General features: G+C 36.1%; 1 protein-coding gene across 1 annotated transcript in view; it reads right to left on the reverse strand.

Annotated features, from left to right (window-relative positions):
• TRAT1 (T cell receptor associated transmembrane adaptor 1) overlaps positions 1 to 24,580 on the reverse strand; it is a gene marked incomplete at its 5' end in the record, with an annotated part of 49,204 nt that extends 24,624 nt beyond the window's left edge. Inside the window, 3 exon segments of the mRNA XM_079921435.1 lie at positions 23,269 to 23,281; positions 23,283 to 23,339; positions 24,410 to 24,580. Coding sequence (XP_079777561.1) covers positions 23,269 to 23,281; positions 23,283 to 23,339; positions 24,410 to 24,580 — 241 coding nt within the window.
• Between the last annotated feature and the right edge of the window lie 284 nt (positions 24,581 to 24,864).

Below are 24,864 nucleotides of genomic sequence, written 5' to 3' on the forward strand. Positions count from 1 at the left end.
GAGAATAGGACCATTTCTGCCTTCTACTCTGCTGTGCCAGACATATACTACAGGATTTATAAAAATTTTTCAAGAATTAATAAATGGGAAAGTTAACTGATAATGGTAGTGAAATGAGTGGTTTTATTTTCTTTCAGGGAATTTTTATATTTCATAAAGTACTAGAAAACTGAGAAGACTTGAGCAGTCTTTTATCTTCTGCAATAGAGCTACCAATTAATTTGGTTAAAAACACTAACATTTGGAGGTGCCTAATTTATTCATCATGAACATAATCCCATAAATACTTATAGAATTCTATAATATAATAAACTATTTAAAATATATTAAAAATTCTAGTTATATGATACTGCACATATTTTTAGATTTGATTTTTAAGTCTAATTGTTTATTTAAAAAACAATTGCCTGCTGAGTATAAATTTTAAAAATTCCAACCATCAAATATAGAATAACACTTAAGGTCCTCTATTAAAACATAAATGGGACACTAATATTACACTTATTAGCTTTTTTAGAAAAACTTACCACTGTGTTTGGGGGATTTTTACCATGTTAGTATGTTATTTTTAGTGGTTGCATGGAATTTCATAGTGTTACTGTAATATAATTTATATACCCAATTCTCTAAGATGGACATTCTGATTTTTAAAACATTTTTCTTACAAACAATAACGCAAGAAACTCCATTGGATAGACATTTTCCACATATGTGGACTTATCTGGAGAAAGGTTCCTGGGAGTAAAATTGCTGGGTTAAAGCAAATTTTTAAGGCAAACTTTCAGAGCTCGATTGTTCCCCACCTCCTGTTGATAATAACCCCTTTCAGGTGGTTGATTTAACTATCATGGTGAACAATCGGGCCAGCAAGCTGTCTCACTTGCCAGATGGGTCTCAGTTTCCGTCTTTGCTGTCACAGTATAGGGTTATTAATTTCTGATTTCTGTTATTAAAGTAATGATTAAATTAATGATTCTATTATTAAAGAGTTTTCTTCTTTTCTTTTCCTTGTGTATGTCCCTTAAGGACCCACAGTCTAGATACAGTTCTAAGTTCCTTCACATTTTAAAGCAATTTGAGTGCACACACTATATTTTCTATTGTGGTATGTTACAACTATCATTTTAGGTTATTCACTCAGCCAAATGTAGACTCTCATCACTCACCCTCTACAGTCAGTGTTTGGTGACACTGAAATAAATGAACTTTAATTGCTACAAAGAGGCCAGACTTATTATACACATCATGTATGTTCAAAGTTAAAAACAATTAGTAAACTCAGATAAGCAAAACAAAAAGATAAGAATCAACTCTAATCCTACTATCAAGAGACAATCACTGTGAACACCTTGGTTAATACAATTCCAAACTTATTATTATTTTCTGAGTAGAAGTTGTTATGGTCGGAGGCATAGGATTTAGTTATACTGACTATACTGTTATTTACATTTCCCCTGATAATTTTATACCATGAGTCTTTTCCTATAAGCAAAATATTCTTCCATTTCTTTTAGCTGCTGTCTATTCCACTGTATGGATTTTCCATTATTTATTTATTTGTTTGTTTGTTTATTTATTTATTTATTTATTGCGGTACGTGGGCCTCTCACTGTCGTGGCCTCTCCCGTTGCGGAGCACAGGCTCCGGACGCGCAGGCTCAGCGGCCATGGCTCACGGGCCCAGCCGCTCCGCAGCATGTGGGATCTTCCCGGACCAGGGCATGAACCCGTGTCCCCTGCATCAGCAGGCGGACTCTCAACCACTGTGCCACCAGGGAAGCCCCCATAATTTATTTAATCAATCCCTTATCGTTAGACATTTAAGTTGCTTCTAATTTTTAGTTATATAAGAAATCTTGTGATGACTAGCTTTAGCTAAAACTATACACCCAACCTTAATTTTTTTTAAGGTAAAAATTCCTGAAGGTGAATTGCTGGATCAAAGGACATGCATATCTCAAAGAATTTTGGTGTCTTGAAGGCCAATATTTTAAAACACAATACTAAGCAGACCCTGCTCAGGTCAATTTGGCCTCTGTTCCTATTAGTTCAGTTGGCCCTGACTTTATGTTGATGGCTCTTTCCATTAATCCTTGCTCCATCAACCACTCTTAACCCAGCTACTATCTTTACACACACGATCCCCATACACTCTTCTCCTCCATGGTTTCTGGGGAAAGTTGTCCCTTTGTTTTTTCTTTGGAGCCTGTGACATAGGTCCTTCAGGAGAAGGTACCTGCTCCTATCTCCTCCCTAAACATAGAGGATGTAACACTTTTCTTTCCTTACCATAAGTAATTTCCACAAAATGTTACTTTAAGTTTCCTGCCTGTCTTTTAGGACTTACCTACTATATCCACCCAATAATATACCATGCTTCAATCATTCTGAAGCACTTGCAATTTTCAGTAGATACCATACTTACCATTTCATGCCTTTATGTCTGTATATTTGCCCCTTTTCCTGAAATACTTTCCCCCTTGGCCATCTGACAAACTCCTAGTCATCCTTCAAAAGTACCTTCTTTCTGAAGCACTCACTCACTAGACTGTGAGCTACCCAAAGGACAGAAAGAATGATTTATTGATCTTTATCTTCATTCTTTAATTTCCTCATTGTACCTATTGTTATGGGTATTCGTTAAGACGTATAATGAAATTTGTAGAATAGCATTTCTTACTAATAGATGCTCAATAAATGGTAGCTATTGTTATTATTATTATCTTACTCCCACTATTATTTTGGCAACCTATTCAGCACAAAGTAGGTGCTCACTAAACATGTGCCAACTAAGTAAATGAAGAGTGGATGAAGAAGGATAAATGTAATAACCAGGTCCAACAGAAAGGTTCTGATCAAGTATGACATCTAGACACATCCACAACCCAGGAAAAGACCAAGTGAAGATTCTGCTACATTTGTCTCTAGTACTATTGAGAAAGGACCTATCTATCTCCCAGCGGCTGGGAAACAGATCGCTGTGAGAAGAGTGCTCACTGTAGCTTTGGTGAAACTACTCATCAACCACAACCTAATTCTCTCTGCCCAGAATCTATATTGCGAAAAAAATCTAATGATTATTATTTGTTTCCTAGGAAACTTGATACAAGGAATTTGGAGCTAACAGCTAGCTATCTGATTAGATTTATAGGGGTGGTAACAACTATAAAGGTAAAACTTTATTTTCTTGTTTAGAAAATCAGTCTTTGGGAAGTTTGATTAGTGTCATTAAAATCTCCAGAAAAAGAAATTTAGAAAATAACACTAGCTGAGCTCTGTTGCAACTCTAGGACATATATGCTTGCATAAAACTCAGATGCTTGCATAAAACATAAGAGTCAGGGTGAGTAGAAACAATCTCTTCACAGACCACATAATAATTTTGAGAAGCATGAAATGGGGATGTGCTTCCATTCTCTTTTCTTCAGCCTTTACCTTAAAGACCTAATATGTTTGTTTTTACGTATTCAATGCACACTCTTCTACTATGAGAACAGAAAAGTGGATGTTTTCCTGTATGCTCTCAACATGGTTCTACCTGCGTGAACCAAGAGTAACCTCATGAAATTGTTGTTTTGTCTAGCCGTTGTCAGAGAGAGAATGACTGAAGATTACGTACTGCACTTAAAACTCAAATTATTGTTTTTGGCAGATGTTCTTTATTATTTCTTTTTATTTTCAGCCTAGAAATTATATACCATAATATAAAGTAGCATAGTATAACTTATCTAAGAACACGACACATTGACCAAAAAGCTGCACTGCTTAAAATTAAGAATTTGATGGATGTTTGGATAACTTACCTTTAGCCAAATTGGGTGACTTGTAACCTTGCTTTAGAAATAGTCCAGTCTAGAATTATTGCATCAAATCCCCATGATATAGTTTAGGAATTTGTTCATTCATTTATACACATGCTTAAAGGGTACAAAACTGATTTTGGGAGGAGATTTTTGACCCTCCCTGTAGGTTTTCCCTGGATCAACCTCTAAATGGTGGCTTCGATGATTTCTGTACTGGGACATGCGCCAGTTATGTTCCCAAGATTTCTTAAGAGAATATCAAACTTGCTTCCATCTCAGCTGATGACCTGCCTAAAATAGCAACAGAGAACTAAACTTCAGGTTGTAGCCAGAAAATAAAAATTAACTCTCTGTCACTCTTTTTGTTCTCTTCCATTTCTACATTTTCTGTCTTTGTTATCAGAGCAAAATAAAACTCATTTTACGAAAAAGAACCAACTGTATGAGACTTGCTGTTGAATTTATTAATTATAGAGATGCTATGGACTAGAAGATATTGCTTAATACATCACTTGGTATCAGGTATAAGAAGCTGAGGATCTCCTCAAGAACAGGTACATTTTTACTCTTATAATCCATGTGAATATTGTCACTGGTCATCTGTCTGGCCTTGTGTATCATCTGACACACACTCTATCTTAACTAAATCTCTAGGAATTATATGCTACTCATGTTTGTGAACTAATCGTACACCTTGCTCCTTATTTTCTCTTTGTGTTGATTTATTTGGTTGTCCTTTATACTGTTCTGTGTACTTTTAATACCACTCTTTCTGAGGGAAGGGTAAGAGAGCAAATAAATACATAGAAAATTATAACAAATCTCTAGAATTTATTACCCTTGGGAGAACTAGTAAAATCAATCTCCTTCGTACTTAGTTTTTTTCCATTTCTCACAGCATCTAGTATTTAGTATATACTGTGGTTTGGGTAAATAAAATATAGCACAGTATAAAAAGGTGTACTTCAGGGCTTCCCTGCTGGTCCAGTGGTTAAGAATCCACCTTCCAATGCAGGGGACGCCGGTTCAATCCCTGGTCAAGGAGCTAAGTTCCCACATGCGGTGGGACAGCTAAGCCTGTGCACCGCAACTACTGAGCCTGCACACTCTAGAGCCCTTGCACCACAACTAAAGAGAAACCTGTGTGCTACAATGAAAGATCTCTCGTGCCGCAGTGAAGATCCCGCATGCCACAACTAAGACCTGACACGACCAAATAAATAAATAAATATTAAAAAATAAAAAGGTATACTTCAAGGCAGTAAGCAGAAAGCCCTAATTTCATTAAAAAAAATTACACTAATTCTAGCTAGAAATTATCCTATCATTTGCAAAAATTATATTTCAATTAGAAATTTTCCTTTCTCCTTTTTAATTAAAGGGTGCACTGAAAAGTTGTATTAGTCCATTAATTGCTACAAGAAGACAATTTTTCTCTCAGCTACAAAGAAATAACCAAACCAATATCACAAGACTACACTTACACTAAACGCTTTAGGAAAGTCCTAACAATTTTCATGAAATATGTCAGCAACTCCAAGGTAAGAACATGGACTACACCGCACAGTCCTTTAGGGCTGGGTTTTGCCTTTGCTGTAACAGTAAATTTGTTTTACATAATCAATTGGAGGCCTTTTAAAACACAGGCTGAATTCTAACGTGGGGGGTTGGTTTAGCATGGTCTCCAGTGTTCCTCTCTTTTTAGGAGTCTGTGATTCCTTTCTAACTCTTCTGCTTTCCAAGATATTTTTCTTTTGTAATGTGATCTGAGTTACAAATAGGAAGATTTTCATTTAGAAGCTTTGTATTTCATCACATTCTTGGTATCTTTCATAATTTGTTGATTGACAACAATAAATGCCCCCATCTTGATAAACGAAACAAAACACACAGAGATAAGAAGATACTGAATAGCTAAATGATGGAGACTTTCAACTTGAATGGTAGATTTGTGTAAATGTTCACATACACACACTCACACACATACTTTGTACCTCCCCTTACCCAGTTACTCTAGCCCCATGTGGGTATCTATTCAATACAGACAGTCCCTCTTATAATAGTGCATGTGCAAAGTACCTAAAAATTCTTGCCTGACAAATGCTATCTTTAGTATCATTATTCATTAATTGCAATTACTTTCATTTACGTAAGCTTTTATCAATTTAAAAAGAACTCCTACACAATTTTAATTTAACTATTTGTACTGTTAAAAAGCCAAAAGCATCAGGAAGTTGTTAGTGAGGCAATGACAGCTAGGAAAACCATGATTTCAGTTTCTAAACAGCTTTCAACTACCAGGGGCTAATAGTAGTAGGTTTAATTATAAGACCTCTGACTCATTTAAAGCCAAAAGTTCTTGGCAGGTGCTGTCTTTGGAATTCACAATTACATGTACTCTGGAAGGAAACCCAGCTAAGCAAATGTAATGTCTTTCTGCTGGCAGGTTTGATTCATACAGGAGCCTTTACTTAAACAATTAACAATAGAAAAGCAATACATATAATGCCTTAACTATTTCTCCTTCAGAGGATCTGTAACTGAGAAAAGTGTGTGAGTGGCTTCCCTTGATGGTTTCTCTTTCTTGGCTTGTAAACTCTCTCAGAGCAGTGACCATCTCTTCTTTGCATTCCATGAATGTATATATTTATTTTAGGCACCCTAGAAACTTCAACATGAAAGTTCTGATATTACAATCCCCATGGATTCTACTCATAAAATGAATGTTTCCTACTGTGGTGATCGATTGGTGTCAAACTAGGCACATGCTTGATGACTCTTTGATGTGGCATGTTGTCACTGTCCACACAGCCTCTGCCACCACTGTCCATCCCCATCATTCCATCAGTAAAAGGCATTAGAGTCGTGGACTAATCACTGGAAGAGATTCTCGAATCTAGTCCCAGGCTTTCAAGTAAATAAGATACTGGTTTTTTTTTTTGTTTTTTGGGGTTTTTTTTGGAGTACGCGGGCCTCTCACTGCTGTGGCCTCTCCCGTTGAGGAGCACAGGCTCCGGACGCACAGGCTCAGCAGCCATGGCTCACGGGCCCAGCCACTCCGCAGCATGTGGGATCTTCCCAGACCCGGGCACGAACCTGTGTCCCCTGCATCGGCAGGCAGACTCTCAACCACTGCGCCACCAGGGAAGCCCTAAGATACTGTTTTTAATGCAAAATTTGAAAACTGCCAAATTTAAATGTGTCTATTATGAATAGAAGGTTATTTGGGAAGTGAATGATATATGTCAGGGAGGGGCCATGATGGGGAGAGGGACAATGGCGATATGAAGCTTTGGAACATCTGTTTTCAAACAGTATAGGGAAAGAGGAGTGTAGTCACTTACCAGCTGTGAGACTTTCTGCAAAACACTGACCCTCACACTAAGCCAGCTGTAAAACTGGAGTTCAGATCCCCACCTGTGTGACATGAAGGTCCCCTATTTCTAGTACATCACGATTCCTCTTAACCAATACCTGCTGAATTTAATGGAGGAAAGTGGACATACAGGAGTGAGATGGAGGGTAGATTTTAAGACAGTATGTTATGATTCCTCCAGTACTAGACTCTGTCTCTTTCATAATTAAACTTGGAATTGGTAAACTTGGGAAATCCTATTGGGATTGAAGTGCTGCCAAATTCCCTGCTGTAGACAAACCTCTCTTTATCTGTATGTAGCTGCTCCATTTTGTATATGTACTTATTGTTTCCTATTGGGGAAGCACCTTGGTAAGAGCCTCTGAAGATGGCATGGGTGTGTGGACACTTTCATCCAACAAAATACTGTAACTACTATGTTTCTTTAATGTTTTAAGAAGGCCTGTTAATTTTTTCTCTCTTCTTTTTAATTCAGGAATGCTGAATAAATTAAATGAAAAAAAATGCCTGGAAAAGGGTCCAATATTTATTTATGTATTATTAACTAGCAATTTGTGGATATTTATTTCTTACAGCTGTGACCTTTAAGTGGCAAACATTCCTGGGTCAAGTTTTCTTGAAATCGCCTGTCAAATGTTACCTAAATTAAATGATGAAACACTGTCTTTGACCTATTTTTAATTTAAAGAACATCTGAGCTTAAAAGATGATTCATAAATCAGTCCTATCTAGTCTCTAAAAGACAGGCTTTCATTGTTCTCAAAAGGGGATTGAGGCTCACGGGAAGAGAAAAGTGAGAAAAGACAATGAAAATCCTTTTTTTGAAAAACAGCGAGGTGTAACTAAATTGTGAATCATTGTTTAAATTAATGGTAGCCCAAAGGAGTTGTTTTTGTCTTTGATTTAGCTAATATTGATTTTATGTGAATGCAGAAACACAGTAGAAAGTAGGATGCTGGCACATTTATTGATGCAGTGACTACAAGGCATATAGGTAAGAGAAAAGGAAAGACTTGGGTTTTTCTTTTCATACATTGTTTTACTCAACTAGGAATAATCTCACTTTTCCATTGTGTTCACACTTATTTTCTGTTTTACTTCACCTCTCTAATGGAAAAAATACTATAATCTGAGTCTCTCCTTTCACATTAAGGATTTTTGGTTTTTGGTTTTGTTTCTTGGCTTTTAAGATCTATGAGGCTTTAATGGCAAATACTGTATACATTTTATCTCTTCTGTGGAACCGTAGGTCTTAACTGACAATGGAGGAGCTCCTGTATAGCACCTGAAGGGATCTAAACATAAACTATGAAATACTGTGAAGGAAATTTTATCATCCCTTCCAAATTTAAAATTAATTAATGAGAAATAGTTGAACATCATATTCACTGCCTTCGGCCTTCCCACCCTTGCCAAGTTCCCCATAACTGTCATCTCATAGCAATTGTTCATAGTATTGCTAAGTCCATTTCTTGCAGGGCACTAGCAAAACTGGAACAATTGTTTTTTTTTCTTTGCTAATATATGTACCTGGAAAAGATAAAGAGAATTGTGAAAACCATACATCAGTTTATGTTCCCTGTGTGATTAATCCAATCAATCAGTTTTAAAATTCATGGAACAAAACACTGGGAAACAAATTCACAGGAATTAAAATATCTATTATCTTTATAAATGGCTTATACATATTGATATTAAAAATACTGTTAGCACAATTATAAGCAAAAATGTAATTAGACAATTCACAAATGACAGAATTATAAAGTTTAAAAACCCATGCAAAAATTTTCATCCTCATTATAATCAAAGTAAAACATATTAAACAATGGGTTAAACATGTTGTGCTTATCAAATTAGTAAAGATTTTTTAAAATGAGACCAGCTTGTTAAGGAGAAACACTCTAGGATGAGAGTGAATTGGCATCAGCCTTGGAAAAGCAATTTGGCAATAAGGAGACTTAAAATGTTCATAACTTCTTATTCAGTAATTCCATGTCTAGAAATCTTTCCTAAGAAAATAACCCTTAATATAGAAAAAGCTATAGAGCTGTTCATCTTTCTGTCATTTAAAATATAAAAAGACTGTATACAACATTAATGTCTAACAATAAACAACTAAGTAAACTATAACACAAAAGATGTCACTTTGTGCATTTATGTAAAACAACTAAGCAGAAGTTATCATAAAGATGGAGATGGTTATGTTAGTGAAAAAAGCTGAACATATGATTTTATTTACATTATTATTTCAGTTATGAAGAGCAAACCATGAAGATATATAGAAGCAAAAGTTGGAAGGAAATACAACATAATATCTTATTTTTCTTAGGTGATGAAAACTATGTAAATTTTTTTTCATATATATTTCACAGTTCTCCCACTTTATATAATAAGCATGTCTTCTCTTATTACAAAAAGATGCTTATTAAGGAAGTTAAAAGTACGTAAAAGAATAAAGGAGGAATGATAGATGATAGTCAATGTGGAGCAGACATTCGGCTAATCAATGTGGATTCAACTCTTATAATCCATTCCACAGGTGATGGGATTTTCACTGGTCTTTGCAAATTGTCATCTCTCTGAAAGTTGATGATTGAATTGATTTCTGGGAGGATAATATAGCGCCTAAAATCCAAGGAATTAGAACGTTGTTACTCCTAACCAGCTTTATTTTTTTTAACTTTATATTTTATATTGGAGTATAGTTGATTAACAATGTTGTGTTAGTTTCAGGTGTACAACAAGGTGATTCAGGTATATATGTCTCTATTCTTTTTCAAAATCTTTTCCTGATGAGGTTGTTACATAATATTGAGCAGAGTCCCCTGTGCTATACAGTAGGTCCTTGTTGGTTATCCATTTAAAATATAGCAGTGTGTACATGTTAATCCCAGAATGTTGTTACTCCTAACCTGCTTTAGAACTAAACTAAACTAAAGAGGAATATGCATGGTCAATGAAAGTTCCTTTAAAAATAAGTACTTTAAATGGCGTGATTATCAAGGAACACTTACTGAATAGCTACAACTAGCTTTATATTATAAAACACTGTCCAACTTTTTAAGAGAAAGTAGTCAATTTATGCTTATTAATATATTTCAAAATATGTCCTAATTGTGGTAAAAGTTATCCCACATTTAAAAAATAATTCTGTAAAGTAATTTACTTTCCAAACCTTAAGTGTCTTTTTGCTAGAGGCTTGGAAATTATTATGTAAATTCTTAGGCATAGGAATTGAACACAAGAATTTAAAATGCCACTTACCTGGCATGCTTCTTTTCTCAGAAAAATCCTTCTGTAGCCATAGGCAAATGTATGGATTAAAAATGCTCCCACAAACTTTTTTTCTAAGTAATGTTGCTCTGTTATGTTAGAAGCAGTGTGGCAGTAAACCTTGTCTTATCTGTACCTCAGTTTTTTCTCTCTTCTGTTTCTTAAAATCTTTTGTGTGTACTTTGTTCAGTTACAAACAGGAAATGTGGTGATGGAGGCTTCTAGAGTTTTGATCTGAAACCAGTAAGCTGTTAAATTTTTTGTGAAACGTGAGAAGAAAAATCCCACAGCCCTCTGTACTCTGCTATTTGAATTTTTATCAGTACCTAAATCTAATTTTAAAACATATAATAAGTCAAGGTATAAATTAGACTAGGAGGGATTCCCCATGTCTCTGGAGAGAATCTGCGGATCTCCTCCCAAGTGAGGTCACATGAAAGCAAAATAAAATATACTAAACTGAGGAGGAAACAGTAAGAAGCCCCCAGGCATGCTCAGCTGTTGATTGTGTTTTCTTTGAGGCATGTCAGAGGAAAGAGAATTAACACTTTTTGAACACTTACTGTCTATCAGGTACCTTCTGTACATTATCCCACGAGGAGATTGGGTGCCTGCCTTTCCCCCCCCAATCCTTGCTCCAGCCAATGTGAGTCCCTCTGTCCAATCTAGGGTCACGTGGTGACAAGCTCCAGGTCTCTCCCACCCCCGAGTCTCAATATCAGAAGTTCTTAAATGTTAGTGTGCATAAGTATGTTATTTGGCATTCGTTTAACATGCATATTCCTGCGCCCTACTGAATTAGAATATCTGGAGTGGAAATCTGCATTTTCACAATTACCCTTGCTTATTTTAATACAGGTGTTGTGGACAATTTTCTGAGAAACTCACATATATTTTATAGTGAGTAGCATTTTATTTCTAGCCTCAGTCAGATAAAAAATTGTCTTGGTCATATCTATGTATACAGTTTGTATGTATACCTGTTACATACTATGTGCTTATGAATATTTGCTTATGTAACTTCACCAGTTTTCTTTAATTATAGAAGAATGACAAGTCTGAATCCAGTTTATTACAAAAAGAGATGTACTCAAAACTTTAAGAACTCAAACTCTAAAGGAAACTTAAAAATGAGAGTTTTTTTTTTTTTTTTTTACGGTACGCGGGCCTCTCACCGTTATGTCTTCTCCTGTTGCGGAGCACAGGCTCCGGATGCGCAGGCTCAGCGGCCATGGCTCACGGGCCCAGCCGCTCCGCGGCATGTGGGATCTTCCCGGACCGGGGCACGAACCCGCGTCCCCTGCATCGGCAGGCGGATTCTCAACCACTGCGCCACCAGGGAAGCCCAAAATGAGAGTTTTGATGCACAGACTCAGAGCAAAGATACTAGGTGGCTTGCTCTAGCTGATCTCTCTAAGATTCCTGAGGGCAGGCAGAGCACTGATCTTATCCATCATTAACACTCCAGTGTCTAGAATAATGCCTGGCACATTGTGAGTTTCAATAAATATTCTCACAATGATCGAATAAATAAAAGAATGTTAGTTTTCTGCTTTCTCCCTGCTCCATCATAGAAAACAACTCCCTAGTAAATAAAATACAGTGCTTCTCTATTCCTTGGACAGAGTTAAACTAAACACTAACAGATTTTTCCACTTTGATCACTTTCCCCCAAAATAGTTCTTGTGAATCATTGAATCAGAATCCATAAAACTGAAAGAGACCATGGGATTCCCTAGTCTAATCTTCTAAAAAAGCAATTTCAAAATATGTTTCCTAGAACACATTTAGTTCTAGGTCTTTAAGAAACTCTTGGAAAAAAAAATACTCCTTCAGAAAATATATTTGGAAAAGTTGTATATTATTTTCACCTCTGTGGATACATATTAGTATATTAAAGGCTTAGATAAGCCCTACAAAAAAGGAAACCTGAGAAACTTTCTTACCAGAGCTTTTTCTATACCTGTTTGTTCAGAGAACTTTTTGTTCAGCTTCCATCTGTTAGCAGGGTGGCAGGTTGTATGAAGCAGGCCTGGATGCCCACAGACCAAGAGCACAAGGGAACAGAAATCTCAGGTTCATTTAGAGACCAGAACACAACAGAGAATCAAAAGGATCCATCCAAGAATTAGATAGAACTCAAGAATGGAGACTGTCGAAGAGCTGACTCCCAGACTTCCAGGGAGGTTCGGACACTTGACACATCAGTTCGAGAGGAGAGGGCCCAGCTGTGTGGTAGTCATGAGGGGTTAACCTTTGGTCCTAAAACAGGATGACTGGCAAGAAGGGTAGAAGCCTCAGGCTCAAAAGGGAACTGCATAGATTACCCAAGCAGGACCTTAGCACAGGGACAAAGTAGATTCCCATTTTTATCAACTGGGGCATGCAGAGGACATGGGAGAGAGAAAGAGTCTCAAGACTGGAAACTGAGGTGCAGGCATCCCCTTGTTAGAATGAGAACAGTGCAGAGGATGGGAAAGGAAGGCATGAGGATGCCCTCATCTTGGCTGATTCATAAAGCACAATTCTAGAAACAATAAGTGTGTTCAGTAGTTGGCTTTGGATGCAGAGAAGGTCAGACTCAGCAATAATGACTCAGGTAAAAATGTAGGAATTCTGTGGTTTAGCCCAAGAAGTGTAACTCTCAAGACAGCCCAACAGGGAGAGAGACAAACAAAACCCACTAGTGGGACAATCCCTGAGGATGGCTAAGGTTTGCCTGTCTCAAGTCTGCAGCCTCACACACACAAGTCTGCAGAGATCTGGAGAAGACAAGAGCAGAGGAGACAGGCAGGGACCAAGGAAGGGTATAACCCCCCACTTTGGGTCAATAAGGCAGTCCGTGGTACGTGTTGAGTAATTACCTAATGGCTTAGAAGGGTTAATGTACATGATTACACATAATGTGCACGATTGGTATCTCCAAAATAGTCAAACTTAGGTTGATAAATCTGAACCTCTTCACAATTTTTAATAATTATAATGTTCTTGAAAAGTGATCTGCATTACAATGTTCCCCATGCCATAGATTTATACACTCAGGAGACAGAACAAGATTGTCCAAGGTCACAGAGAAAGTTCATGTCTGTGCATTAGATAGCTCCACAGATGTTTGAAATTTGCCAGGGGAAAAAGTGATAGCTTTTCATGAAATATAGATGGCTGAACACATGAAGACGTTATCAGAATATAAAAACACCTACGGATATATGTTCGTTATGGAATATATTAGTGAGTGCATTCAGAGATTTGAATGATGCCTTCAGGAGTCATGTTCAAATAAAAAATAAACATGAGGCTTCTGTAGTGCTTTTTCATGAGAGGGGTCATCGTAATGAAGTTTAGAAGATAGCTAGACTAAACAGAAACCTCCTGAGAAAACTGAAGAAATTAGAAATGTTGAAGGAAATTTGAGGGAAAGGTATGTGGTTTTGATGGGCACCTGTCAAAAAATGAGGATTTTAAGGCCAACAAAATTGACGTTTTGTTGCCAAAAGAAACTAGAAAGCGTTATCAAAATGGCAGCCACCATTCAGAGCTTCCACACTCAGAAAAATGCGTCACAGAGTATAAAAAGAGGCCCAGTTTCCAACCTCTTTTTTATGGTTATCTATTAGCTTTATAATTAATCTTTATCACCATAGTGTATTTATTTATATCTGTATATACACACAGATATACAGACACACACACATAAATTTTAAGTCTAAGGAATTCCAAAGTAGTAAGAGTAGGCAGGGGATTACCTGGGACTTCGACTTTACATTTTATATATTTATCTATTGTTTAAACTTATTTACAGTAACTTGTACTACTTTTATAGTTGGAATAAAGAACGCTTCCTTATTTTAAAGACTCTTGAAAATACCTTTATTTTATAGAAACAGAATTTATCTCTCTGGGTGATTTTTTTCTTTATTCTGGTAAATCATTCTTTGGTAAGACTGAAGCTAGTACAAAGTAAGCAAACAACTTTATGAAAGACGAGAGGGAAGGGGCCCCTGTGCTTCTAATTATGCTGTTTCAAAATGTGAAATTATTCAGAATTAATTATAGTGTTACAGTTGCATCTAATCAGACTATATTGATGATTCGTATTTTCGAGTTTACACTATAAGATCCTCCAGAAAACGTAATTATCCAGACAGAAAAGAAAAAAGTTAAAAGCAATAGAACACTGCATGGATTTGGCATAAGATGCTCAGATCTTTTTATTACGTTTATTATAGCCAAATAGAACCAGAATTATTAGAAAATCAAACACTGAAATAAAAGAGTGGATAACAAAACTTCAGAAATAAGAGAGAAATAGCTAATAGCAGATATAGTCTATTTTCCTACATGTAAAATGCTTAAGCATCCAAATTTTCTGGAAGAAAACAATTTGCTCTATTACACAGATTTCTATGTGATGCCCTAGAGGCAGTGTTATTAGCAAAGTTAAAGCATTCTGAGAAATTTTGTTCTTATTTGAAACACAACTGGCTCAAACAAAGTAAAACCAGTTTATTTATCGTAAGACTTATAGTTTTAGTGAGCTAATATGCAATTTATCTTCTCAAGAGGAGGATTTATTATGCAGCATTTCCAAAAATTATCACATAAAAGAAGAATTCCCTTATTTTTTTCAAAGCATTTTGTAGAACTACTGTTCTGAGGTATGTATTTTAGCAACTTTTTCTTCTTGTTGAACAGGCTCTTACCTTCTGGCCTCCTTCCACATTTGGGGCCTGGATTACTTGAGGGGCACCACAGAGAATATCAACTTTACCACATTTATAAGAATTTCCATCTTGAGATGTTTTGCTTGAGATTATAAAGGAATTAGCCCTTAAAATTCAAATGCCCCAGGACAAGTAACAAAATTAGCATCCTTAGAATATCTTAGACAGTGATACTTGTTCTAGTGGATCCTCCTTCAGGTGAGATATACATTAGATTAAATTTTGAACAAAATAAGATATTTGGGGCTAGGACCTTTCTAGGAGAAGGTAAGCTCTAGTTGGAGGACCCTAGGATGAGGAACATAGAGTAGAAGTAGAAACAGGAACACCAAGAAGTGATGCACAGTCAGGATCCTGGCTAGAAATAGGTGCACCTGTCAAAAGGAATGAGGTGCAGGCAGGGCTAATGGAAAGAACAGGAGATGATGAAGCACTTGCCACTTAACAACAGAGGGAGCCCATGACAACTCCTAGGCTTAAAGGTATTAGAGAAGTATCAGTTACTGGAACCCAGTGAGATATATAGCTGTAAGAAAGGACTGCCTGGCAGGAACTATGGCTTTCAGTTAAAAACCCCCCTCACCCCCCAAAAAACCCAGCCATTTCCAGTTATGACCAGGCAAAGAGGGATTTGTGGGAAAACATCCCAATTTTGTTCTCTGCCCTCCAATCTCAATCTCCCACTCATTTTCCTCATTGGTAAAACCCAGTCAAGTCAAAGGGAAAGGCAGCCTTCAGGATACAGTCTGTAGAAGTCAGCCTCACATGATCTAAGAAAGGTGAAGAACAGAGAATGGGTCTGGAGAGATAAATATGTAAGTAAGGGGTGCTGAGAATGAACTTAATTTTAAATAGATACTATCTGTCCTGCCAGACATGGACTTTATAATTTTGTAAGTAGACTTATTCTCCTGAGCACAGAAGAGTAAATAAGAGCAATCAATTTTGAAAATTTTAACTAGCTTCATCAAGACAATTTCATTGACCCTATAATAATACCTGAGATGTCCTAAATGATAAGTTGGTTCTGCCACAGGAAAACTAAGGATAAAATTTATCCAGAGATTGTATTAAAATTATGGAAGGAGTATATAATAAAGGAAACTATGTGTGAAAAGTTCCCAGAGTTTAAGAAAAATAAAAAATTTTAAAGTGAAAAGACTCAAAGGTGGCCAGAGGGGAGAGAGAACAGTAAAGCCAATGTGGCAAGGGCTTCACATTTGAGAAGTTTAAATGAAAATTATATGAGACTAGCCTGTATTATTCTTGCAGTTGTTTTGTGAAGTTTGAAATAATGCCAAATGTAAAAAGGAATAAATATATGTGAATTACTTAGAACAGTATCTGCTATATGTGAAATAGTAAGTATAGGTGTTGATGCTGTCAGTATAACCTGATAACAAAATAAGATAAAGACACTACAAGAAAAGAAAGTGACAGAAAAGTTATTCCTCATAAACATACAGGGGAAAATTCTTAACGAAATTTTAGCAAGACTAATCCAGCAACATATTAAAAGGATAATATATCATGACTGAGTGGGATTTACACCAGGAACAAAAGATGGTTTAAGCTTAGAAAATCAATCAATATAAATCATCAGGTTAATGACTAAAAAACCTCAAAAAACAAAAGCAACCATGTGATCATTTCAGTAGAGGCAGAAAAACTATTTGACAAAATCTCAACATGCATTCCTGTCTAAAAAGATAAAACTCTCAGGAAACTAAAAATAGAAGGGAACTTCCTCAACATAATTAAGACTACTTGAAAAAAGCCTATAACTTACATCATTCTTAATATTAAGGATGTCATCCTTGTCAATTACTGAAGGTTTTCCCTCTAATATAGACATAAGGCAAGGATATATACTCTCACCACTTTAATTCAACATTGAACTAGAAGTTCTAGCCCAAGCAATAAGCAAAAGAAATCAAATGCATCTGGACTGGAAAGCAAGAAGTAAAGGAAGAGGTCTCACAGATGACATGATTCTGTGGAAGCTACAAAAAACGATCCGCTAGGATTAATTAGCAAGTGTAGCAGGGTTTCATAATATAAGATTAATGTATAAAATTTTATATTAGCAACAAAAAATCAGAAATTAATATTAAAATAGGAACAGAAATTAGATCAGTAGGTTTGAGGGGCTAGAGGTTGGAAGAGAGATTGACTGAAAAAGGACAAAAGGGAACTCTCTTGGGAAAAATTAAAAACAGTCTATTTTTACTCTGTGTAAAATTATACTTTGGTAAGACTAACTTTAAAAACTTGGAGATAGGAAAGAGAAAAAAAAGAATCTATGTGTCCATGTTGATAAGTAAATAAACAAAGCAATGAATGAATAAATAAAAAGGGAAAATTGTTTCTTGAAATAGAGTGGAAGGAATAATGGAGTTAGAACATCCACCATCTATCAACTTAATAACTGATTCAGAAAAAATAGTCAGTAGGTGCGAAGCTAGTAAGTTAATGATCAATGAGCAAAGTGATATTTACCTATTTTAAAATTACAAACTTTGACCAAAAAGTCTACAAATTACTTATTAATTTAAAAGGAAAATATTAATCTCTTGGTAGAGAAACCTAGCAGATATAATCTTAACTAAGTATCAATGTTAATGTTATCAATAATGAAACAACTAAAGTCATGTATCTCCTGATATGGTACACCAAGATAGACTTGAGAACTGGCTGCAACTTTGAAGGTGTTCTCCACACACATACTTCAATTGGCAACATCTGAGGAAGCCTTAGATAATTCAGCCCAAATCACTGGCTGACCACTAAACCATGGAGACAGAGAGGTCCCCAAAAAAGAAATACTTAAACAAAATGACCAGATACATTGTCAGCTTCAGAAGAAGATATCCTGTGGTTTAAGTCCAGGCAAGTTACTAAAACAAAGAAAAACAATAGAAAACCACAAAACACTGAGCCTTAGAAACATAAAACAGAATGCACAGGTGCTACAATTTTATCTAAAATTCACACAATCATTACAAAACATGCTAAGAAACAGAAGAGTGTGACCCATATTCAGGGAAAGCAAAGCAGTCAGTAAAAATTGACTCTTGAAAACCCAGATGAAGTACCCAAATGGAAATTCTAAATTTGAAAGGTATAGTAAATGAAATAAAAAATTCACTAGGGAGACTCAACAGCAGATTTGAAATAGCAAAAGTCAGTGAATTAGAAGATAGATCAATAGTAATTGTCTAATCCAAAGAACAGAAATAAAAGAGATTTAAAAAAAAGAAATAGTCTCAAAGATCTGTAGAACAGTTTCAAGAATATATGTATTGGGAGTCATGAAAGGAGAGGCGATATGGAAGTAGAAAATTATTTTAAAATATAACGGCTATAAACGTCCCATTTTAGTGAAAAACATTTATTTCCAGACCCAATGAACACCAAGAAGCTCAATGAACACCAGGCTGATACACAAACAAAAGAAAACACAACTAGACACATTATATTCAAATTCTTGAAATCCAAAGAAAAGAGAAAATCTTGAATGCAGGAGGAGAAACACAACTCGTATAAAAGGGGACTAGAATGTGATTAATAGTTAACTTCTCCTAAGAAACAATAGAGGCCACAAGAAGGAGAAATGATATTAGCAAAGTGCTGAAAGAAAGAAAAAAAAAGGCAACCTAGAATTCTGTAGCCTAGTATAATTAGCCTTAAAAAAAAAAGCAGAATAAAGATATTTCCAGATAAACAAAAATTGATAGAATTCACTGCTAGGATACCTGACAAAACAAGGGAAGTCCTTCAGGCTGAAGGAAATGACACCAGATAATAATTCAGATCCACAGGAAAAAATGGAGGTCACCAGAAATATGTGAGTAAATAAGAACTATATGCATGTGTGTATAACTTTTTTCTTTTCCTTCCTTAATTTCGTTAAAATTAGAAGATTGTTTAAAGTCATAATTCTAACACTATTATTAGATTTACAATATATATGAAGGTTTTATACATATGTCAATAATACAGAAGAATAAGGAGAAATGACATAGGGCTTTACTAGTATGCTATATTTTAATGGAATTATGTCAGTGCTAACTTGAATTGTGAAAGTTAAAAATGAATATTTTGAACCCTAAAGCAACTAAAAACAACACAAAATCTCAAAGAATACAGCTAAAATGATCAATGAGGGAATTAAAATGGTATCAGAAAAGGTTTCGTTTAACACAAAAGACAGTAATGGAGCAATAGAAGAACAAAAAAAAATGAGATATGAAGAAAACAAAATAGTGGATATAAATCCAACTATATCAATAATTACGTTAAATATGAGTGAGCTGAACACTCCACTCAAAGGCAGAGGTAAAGGGATTAAAAAAAAAACCCCAAAACACCAAGATCTTACTCTGTTTACAAAAGGAATATGTAAAATTCAAAGATACAAATAGGTGAGGGTAAAATTATGGAAAAAAAATGCATGTATACAGTAATGATAACAGAGTTAGAGTGGCTACATTAATATGAGGTGAAATAGACCTCAAGACAAAGAATATTACTAGACATCATTTTGTTGGTAACATTTCATAATGATAAAAGGGTCAATACATCAGAAAGATATAATTACAAATGTATATGCTTGTAACAAGAGAGCCCCAAAGATAAATGAAGCAAAAACTGACAGAATTTAAGGAGAAATAGAAAATACAGTAGTCAGAGTTAGGGACTTAGCAACTCCTGTCTCCGTAATTGATAGAAATGGAGAGAAAATTAGTAAGGACATAGAAGCCTTGAACGTTGTAAAAAGGATCCAACTGACATTTTATTTTATATCTTTAAGTTTTATTTATTTATTTAAATTATTTTTTATTGGAGTATAGTTGCTTCACAATGTCATGTTAGCTTCTACTACACAGCAAAATGAATCAGCCATACATATACATATATCCCCTCCCTTTTGGATTTCCCTCCCATTTAGGATACCACAGTGCATTAAGTAAAGTTCCCTGTGCTATACAGTATGTTCCCCTCAGTTGTCTATTTTATACATAGTATCAATGATTGACATTTAAGGAGTATTTGCCACATAGCAATGGCAAAATACATATTATTTATAGGCACAGATGGAACAATCTTCAGGATAAACTCTATGCTAGTCCATAAAGCAAGTCTCAAAAAAATTAAAAGGATTGAAATAATACAAAATACTTTTCATTATTACAGAATTAAATCAGAAATCAATAATAGAAAGATATTTGGGAAATCCCCAAATTTTTGAAAAATAATGACGGACTTCTAAATAACTGATGGTCAAAGAAGAACTCATAAGAGAAATTGCAAAATACTTTAAACTTAATGAAAATAAAGGCACAACATATCCAAATTTATAGGCTGTAGCTAAAGCAAAGCTTAGGAGGAAATATTGATGATAAAATGCTTACATAATTAAAGAAGAAATGTCTAAATCAATAATCTTATCTTCTACTTTGACAAGCAAGAGGGAAGAAATCAAACTTAAAGTAGAAAGAAGAAAATAAAGATCAGAGCAGAAATCAATGGACTAGCAACTGAAAAATAATAAAGAATAGCAATGGAATCAAAAGCTTGTTCTTTGTAAAGATTAATAAAATTGATAAGCATAACTATAGATCCTATAGGAACTAAAAGAATTGTAAGGAAACATGAACGACTTTAAGCCTATAAATTTAACTCTTAGATGAAATGGATAAATTCCTAGAAAGACACAAAGTACCAAAAACTGACTTGAGAAATAATAGAAAATCTGGATAGACCTATGCAAAATAAGGTTATAATTAAATTAATAATTTAAAATGATGGAAGAGGGAGAATGCAGGGAAGGAGAGTTTACTTTATGAAATTCTATAGTATTTGAATCTTTTACAATGAGAACGGAGTTCTGAATTATCTGTGTGATAATAGAAATGTCTGTTTCAGGACTTCCCTGGCAGTCCAGTGGTTGAGACTTCATCTTCCAATGCAGGGGGTACAGGTTCAATCCCTGGTCAGGGAGCTAAGATCCCACATGCCTCGGGGCCAAAAAACCAAAACATAAAAACAGAAGCAATATTGTAACAAATTCAATAAAGACTTTAAAAATGGTCCACATCAAAATTAAAAAAATTTTTTTTTTAAATGTCTGTTTCTGCCAGTTGTAGTTATTTAGAGTTCAGCTTAACAATTAAACTCATAGGACACATTAGAATTCACCCAGCACCAGTTGTTATTTAGTTTTAAGAAGGCAAACAGGAAATAGCACACACAACAACAAAGCTGTGGTCTTGGACCTCACAGGCATAGCTTGCAATGTGCCTGCCATGCTGTTTATAGAACACACATGGTCATAGAAATGAAAACATGCAGCTCTCATAGCTCAGGGAATCATCAGCTCTGGGGACCCTGAAGCTTTTGGTCCTTGTCACGTTGTTCTCTCAGGTGTATGCGATTAGCCCCAAGTCTCTGCAGCTGCATCTCATAAATACCAGTTAATCATCACTCAGTCTCAATGATGAGGTATATTTTGGTCCTTTAGTCCTTGGCCAGATCCTCTTTTAGTATAGAACTGCTCTAGTTCTCTTCCTAAAAATTCTTTCAGTTAATATTACAAGGAAGAATGAACATGGATCAAATCCTCAGACTTTCCTAAGACTAAAACAAAGGTCAAAGAAACAGCTGTTAACCCCCTTTAAAAGTCTGGACAGACATCACTCAAAGATTAATAACAGGTATGTGTTACTATTACAGGTAATTTTTTCTTTCTTAGTTAAACTTTCACCTGTTTCTGTAATTTTACAATGAGTATTAATTAATTAATTCAGAAAAATAAAGGTGTTTTCCAAAATTTATAAACAAAATCAAGTGTTTGCTCAATTGGGAAAATGAATAGTTGGTACAGATGGCAAAAATTCTCACACTTGCCAATGTTGGAGCCACAAAGAATTTCAGTGCCATGTGGCAGCCTTAAAATTACATTTTAACTTTAATAACTCTAATTAAAAAAAAATACTTCGAGCTTCCAAACAAACTTCAAGACTAAAATAGAGAAAGGAACATGTTTTGAGTATATCCGATTTCTATTTTTGTAGCAGGTTGGGTTCTCGGGAAGGAGACTCTGAGATAGACATTAGTTTGTAGGTTTGCTAGGAGTGCAATTGGGATCAGGTGAACCTGTGGAAGGCAAGCATGTAAAGCAGGACTGGGCAGAGGGAAGAGTCAAGCTGCAATGCAGTCTCAACAGAAGCTTCAGCAAAGCCCCAGCTCTGAAAATAGGATGACCTTTCAGAGCTGTTCTGAGTGTGGCAGGGCGGGGAGAGGTAAATGAAGGGAAAGAGGAGAGGTGGGGCCCTTGCAGGCCCATGTTGATAAAAACCGCCTTGGGGCTTCCCTGGTGGCGCAGTGGTTGAGAGTCCACCTGCCAATGCGTGGGACGCCGGTTCGTGTCCCGGTCCGGGAGGATCCCACATGCCGCGGAGCGGCTGGGCCCGTGAGCCATGGCCGCTGAGCCTGCGCGTCCGGAGTCTGTGCTCCGCCATGGGAGAGGCCACAACAGTGAGAAGCCCGCGTACCGCAAGAAAAAAGACCGCCTTGAAGGGGGTACGTCCTTGGTAAGTTGACTCTTCACTTGGAGGGATGCCTAAAGGGAGCTGATAGCTTGAGGCCTGTTTCCTTCCGACAACCCTACCAGCAGCTGGGTAATCAGTCCTTTATTGCTGAAGGGGAATCTGGGCAGTACGTTACGATGTTCACCACAATTAGCAAAGGACAAATGAATTATGATAAATTTGTCTGGTAATACAGTCTGTGTAGCAGACACTATTAGTTGCCTAGGCAAGATCCAGCTTCTCCTTGTGTCTAATTTGTTTGAAGCATGACGTGCCCAAGCCAGGTGAAATAACATGAATGTCTAAACCAATTATGAGAATCCTGTTCTGGGCTTCCCAGAGCCTCCACCTACCCTCCCACCCTCTGCAACAGTTATATGTGTTCAAGGAACCTGATGGTAATAAGATAATGAGACTCAAGGAAATATCTGCTATAGGAATTCTGAAAAATATTTTGTTTCCTTTGTTAAAGAGGAACAGATGAAGCTGATATCCTCTTACCTCTTCCTAATTCCCTCTTCCTTTTCTTGTACACAGCTGTGGTACTTGCAGCTGCAGAAGTTAATCTGCAACTGAGAGGAAAAGAAAGGTCGAGAGAATTTTTAAGAGTTTGTTTTGACTTGTGAGCCACTGAATAGAGCCACAAACCTACCTTTTGGTTTCTTGCTCCTTAAGGAAAATAACCCCTAATTATTTAAGCAGCTAAAATTGAATATTCTGCCACTGACAGAAAGCATATTGCAAACTGACCCTAGTTATAAGATAGGATGATGATTCTATTGAAAATATATAGTCGATAGATGTAATGTGTGTATGCGTGTGTGTTTATCAAATTGTGATATGTTTTCAATAAGATATGTTTTCAATAAGTTTGAAAACAAATACTGTATCATCGTTCTGGGATTTCCCACTGCATATTAGCATGAATGATATTATTTACATTAAGATGTTCTACCAAAGATAAACCTACTTCAGCAAAGTTATGCTTCTTAAACATATTTGACCAACAAGTACCTTTTGAAACTTCACCTACTAATATGGAATGGATTGGAAAACATTATTTAGTATGTGTTCTGATCTATGGTTCATTAACTTGTTCCCTATATCTATGATTATTTTCTGAAGCAGTATTTCTAGGAGCATCCAGCTGAAGTTGAATTAAGTAAAAGCAATAAAATGTGGTCACATTTTTTCTTATGCTTATGACTTGATTACTCAAGCAAGCAAACTAGCTCTGAAAACTTGACATGCTGAACCATGTTCTAGGATGTGGTTAAAGTCCCAAAGAGAAACATGTGTAGCAGCACATTTACAGGTCACAACTAATCTGCAAACTTTGTTTGCTGGTCACAATTAGCATCCTGTGTCTCTACAATTGTTATTTTTATCTGCCTGCAATCAGCCCCCTTTCACTGCTGTGCTGGCTTGCTCATTGATGGTGCAGAAACAGAGACACGAAGTGGAGGCATGAAGCTTCCTACTTCTGGAGAAGGAGTTTGCCCTCTATTTTGAGACAGGAAGTAATGATTGTGGCCACTTTAACAAAAGTCCTGAGTTGAGTTTGCTCATGTAACTTCACAACCCGGCGCATATATATATATAAAACACACATACATATGTGTATGTATATCTCATGATCTACAGAAGGGCTTTGGTACACTCCCTCCAAAGCCATTCTAGTGTGAATGACTGGATACTGGCCTTGCTTCTCTCTTTGACCTGCTTCAGAAATGGCCCATTTTCCCTTGTAGTTATTCAGGCATTCTTCTGAAGGAAGAACTTTCTGAAACTGAACTTTTGATTCCTTCTCCATCTTCCACGTTTTGATAACAGCACTATCATCACCCAGAAATGTAATTCAACTCAGAAACCTAGAACTCATCCTTGCTGTCTTGACATGTCTCTCACTCTCACATCCAATCCATTTTCATGTCCTGATTTGACTATTAATTAATGCACACCATCTCTTTGCTGCCCCCTGGAGGCCAGTCACCTCCATCTCTTGCCCAGACTACTGCAAAGCACCTCCCTACTTCTACACTGATGGCTTTTATGACCTATTCCCTACACAGCATCTAGAATAATATTTTAAAAACT

The sequence above is a fragment of the Stenella coeruleoalba genome (genome assembly GCF_951394435.1).
Source record: "Stenella coeruleoalba genome assembly, chromosome: 5".
In the NCBI taxonomy this organism is placed as follows: Eukaryota; Metazoa; Chordata; class Mammalia; order Artiodactyla; family Delphinidae; genus Stenella; species Stenella coeruleoalba.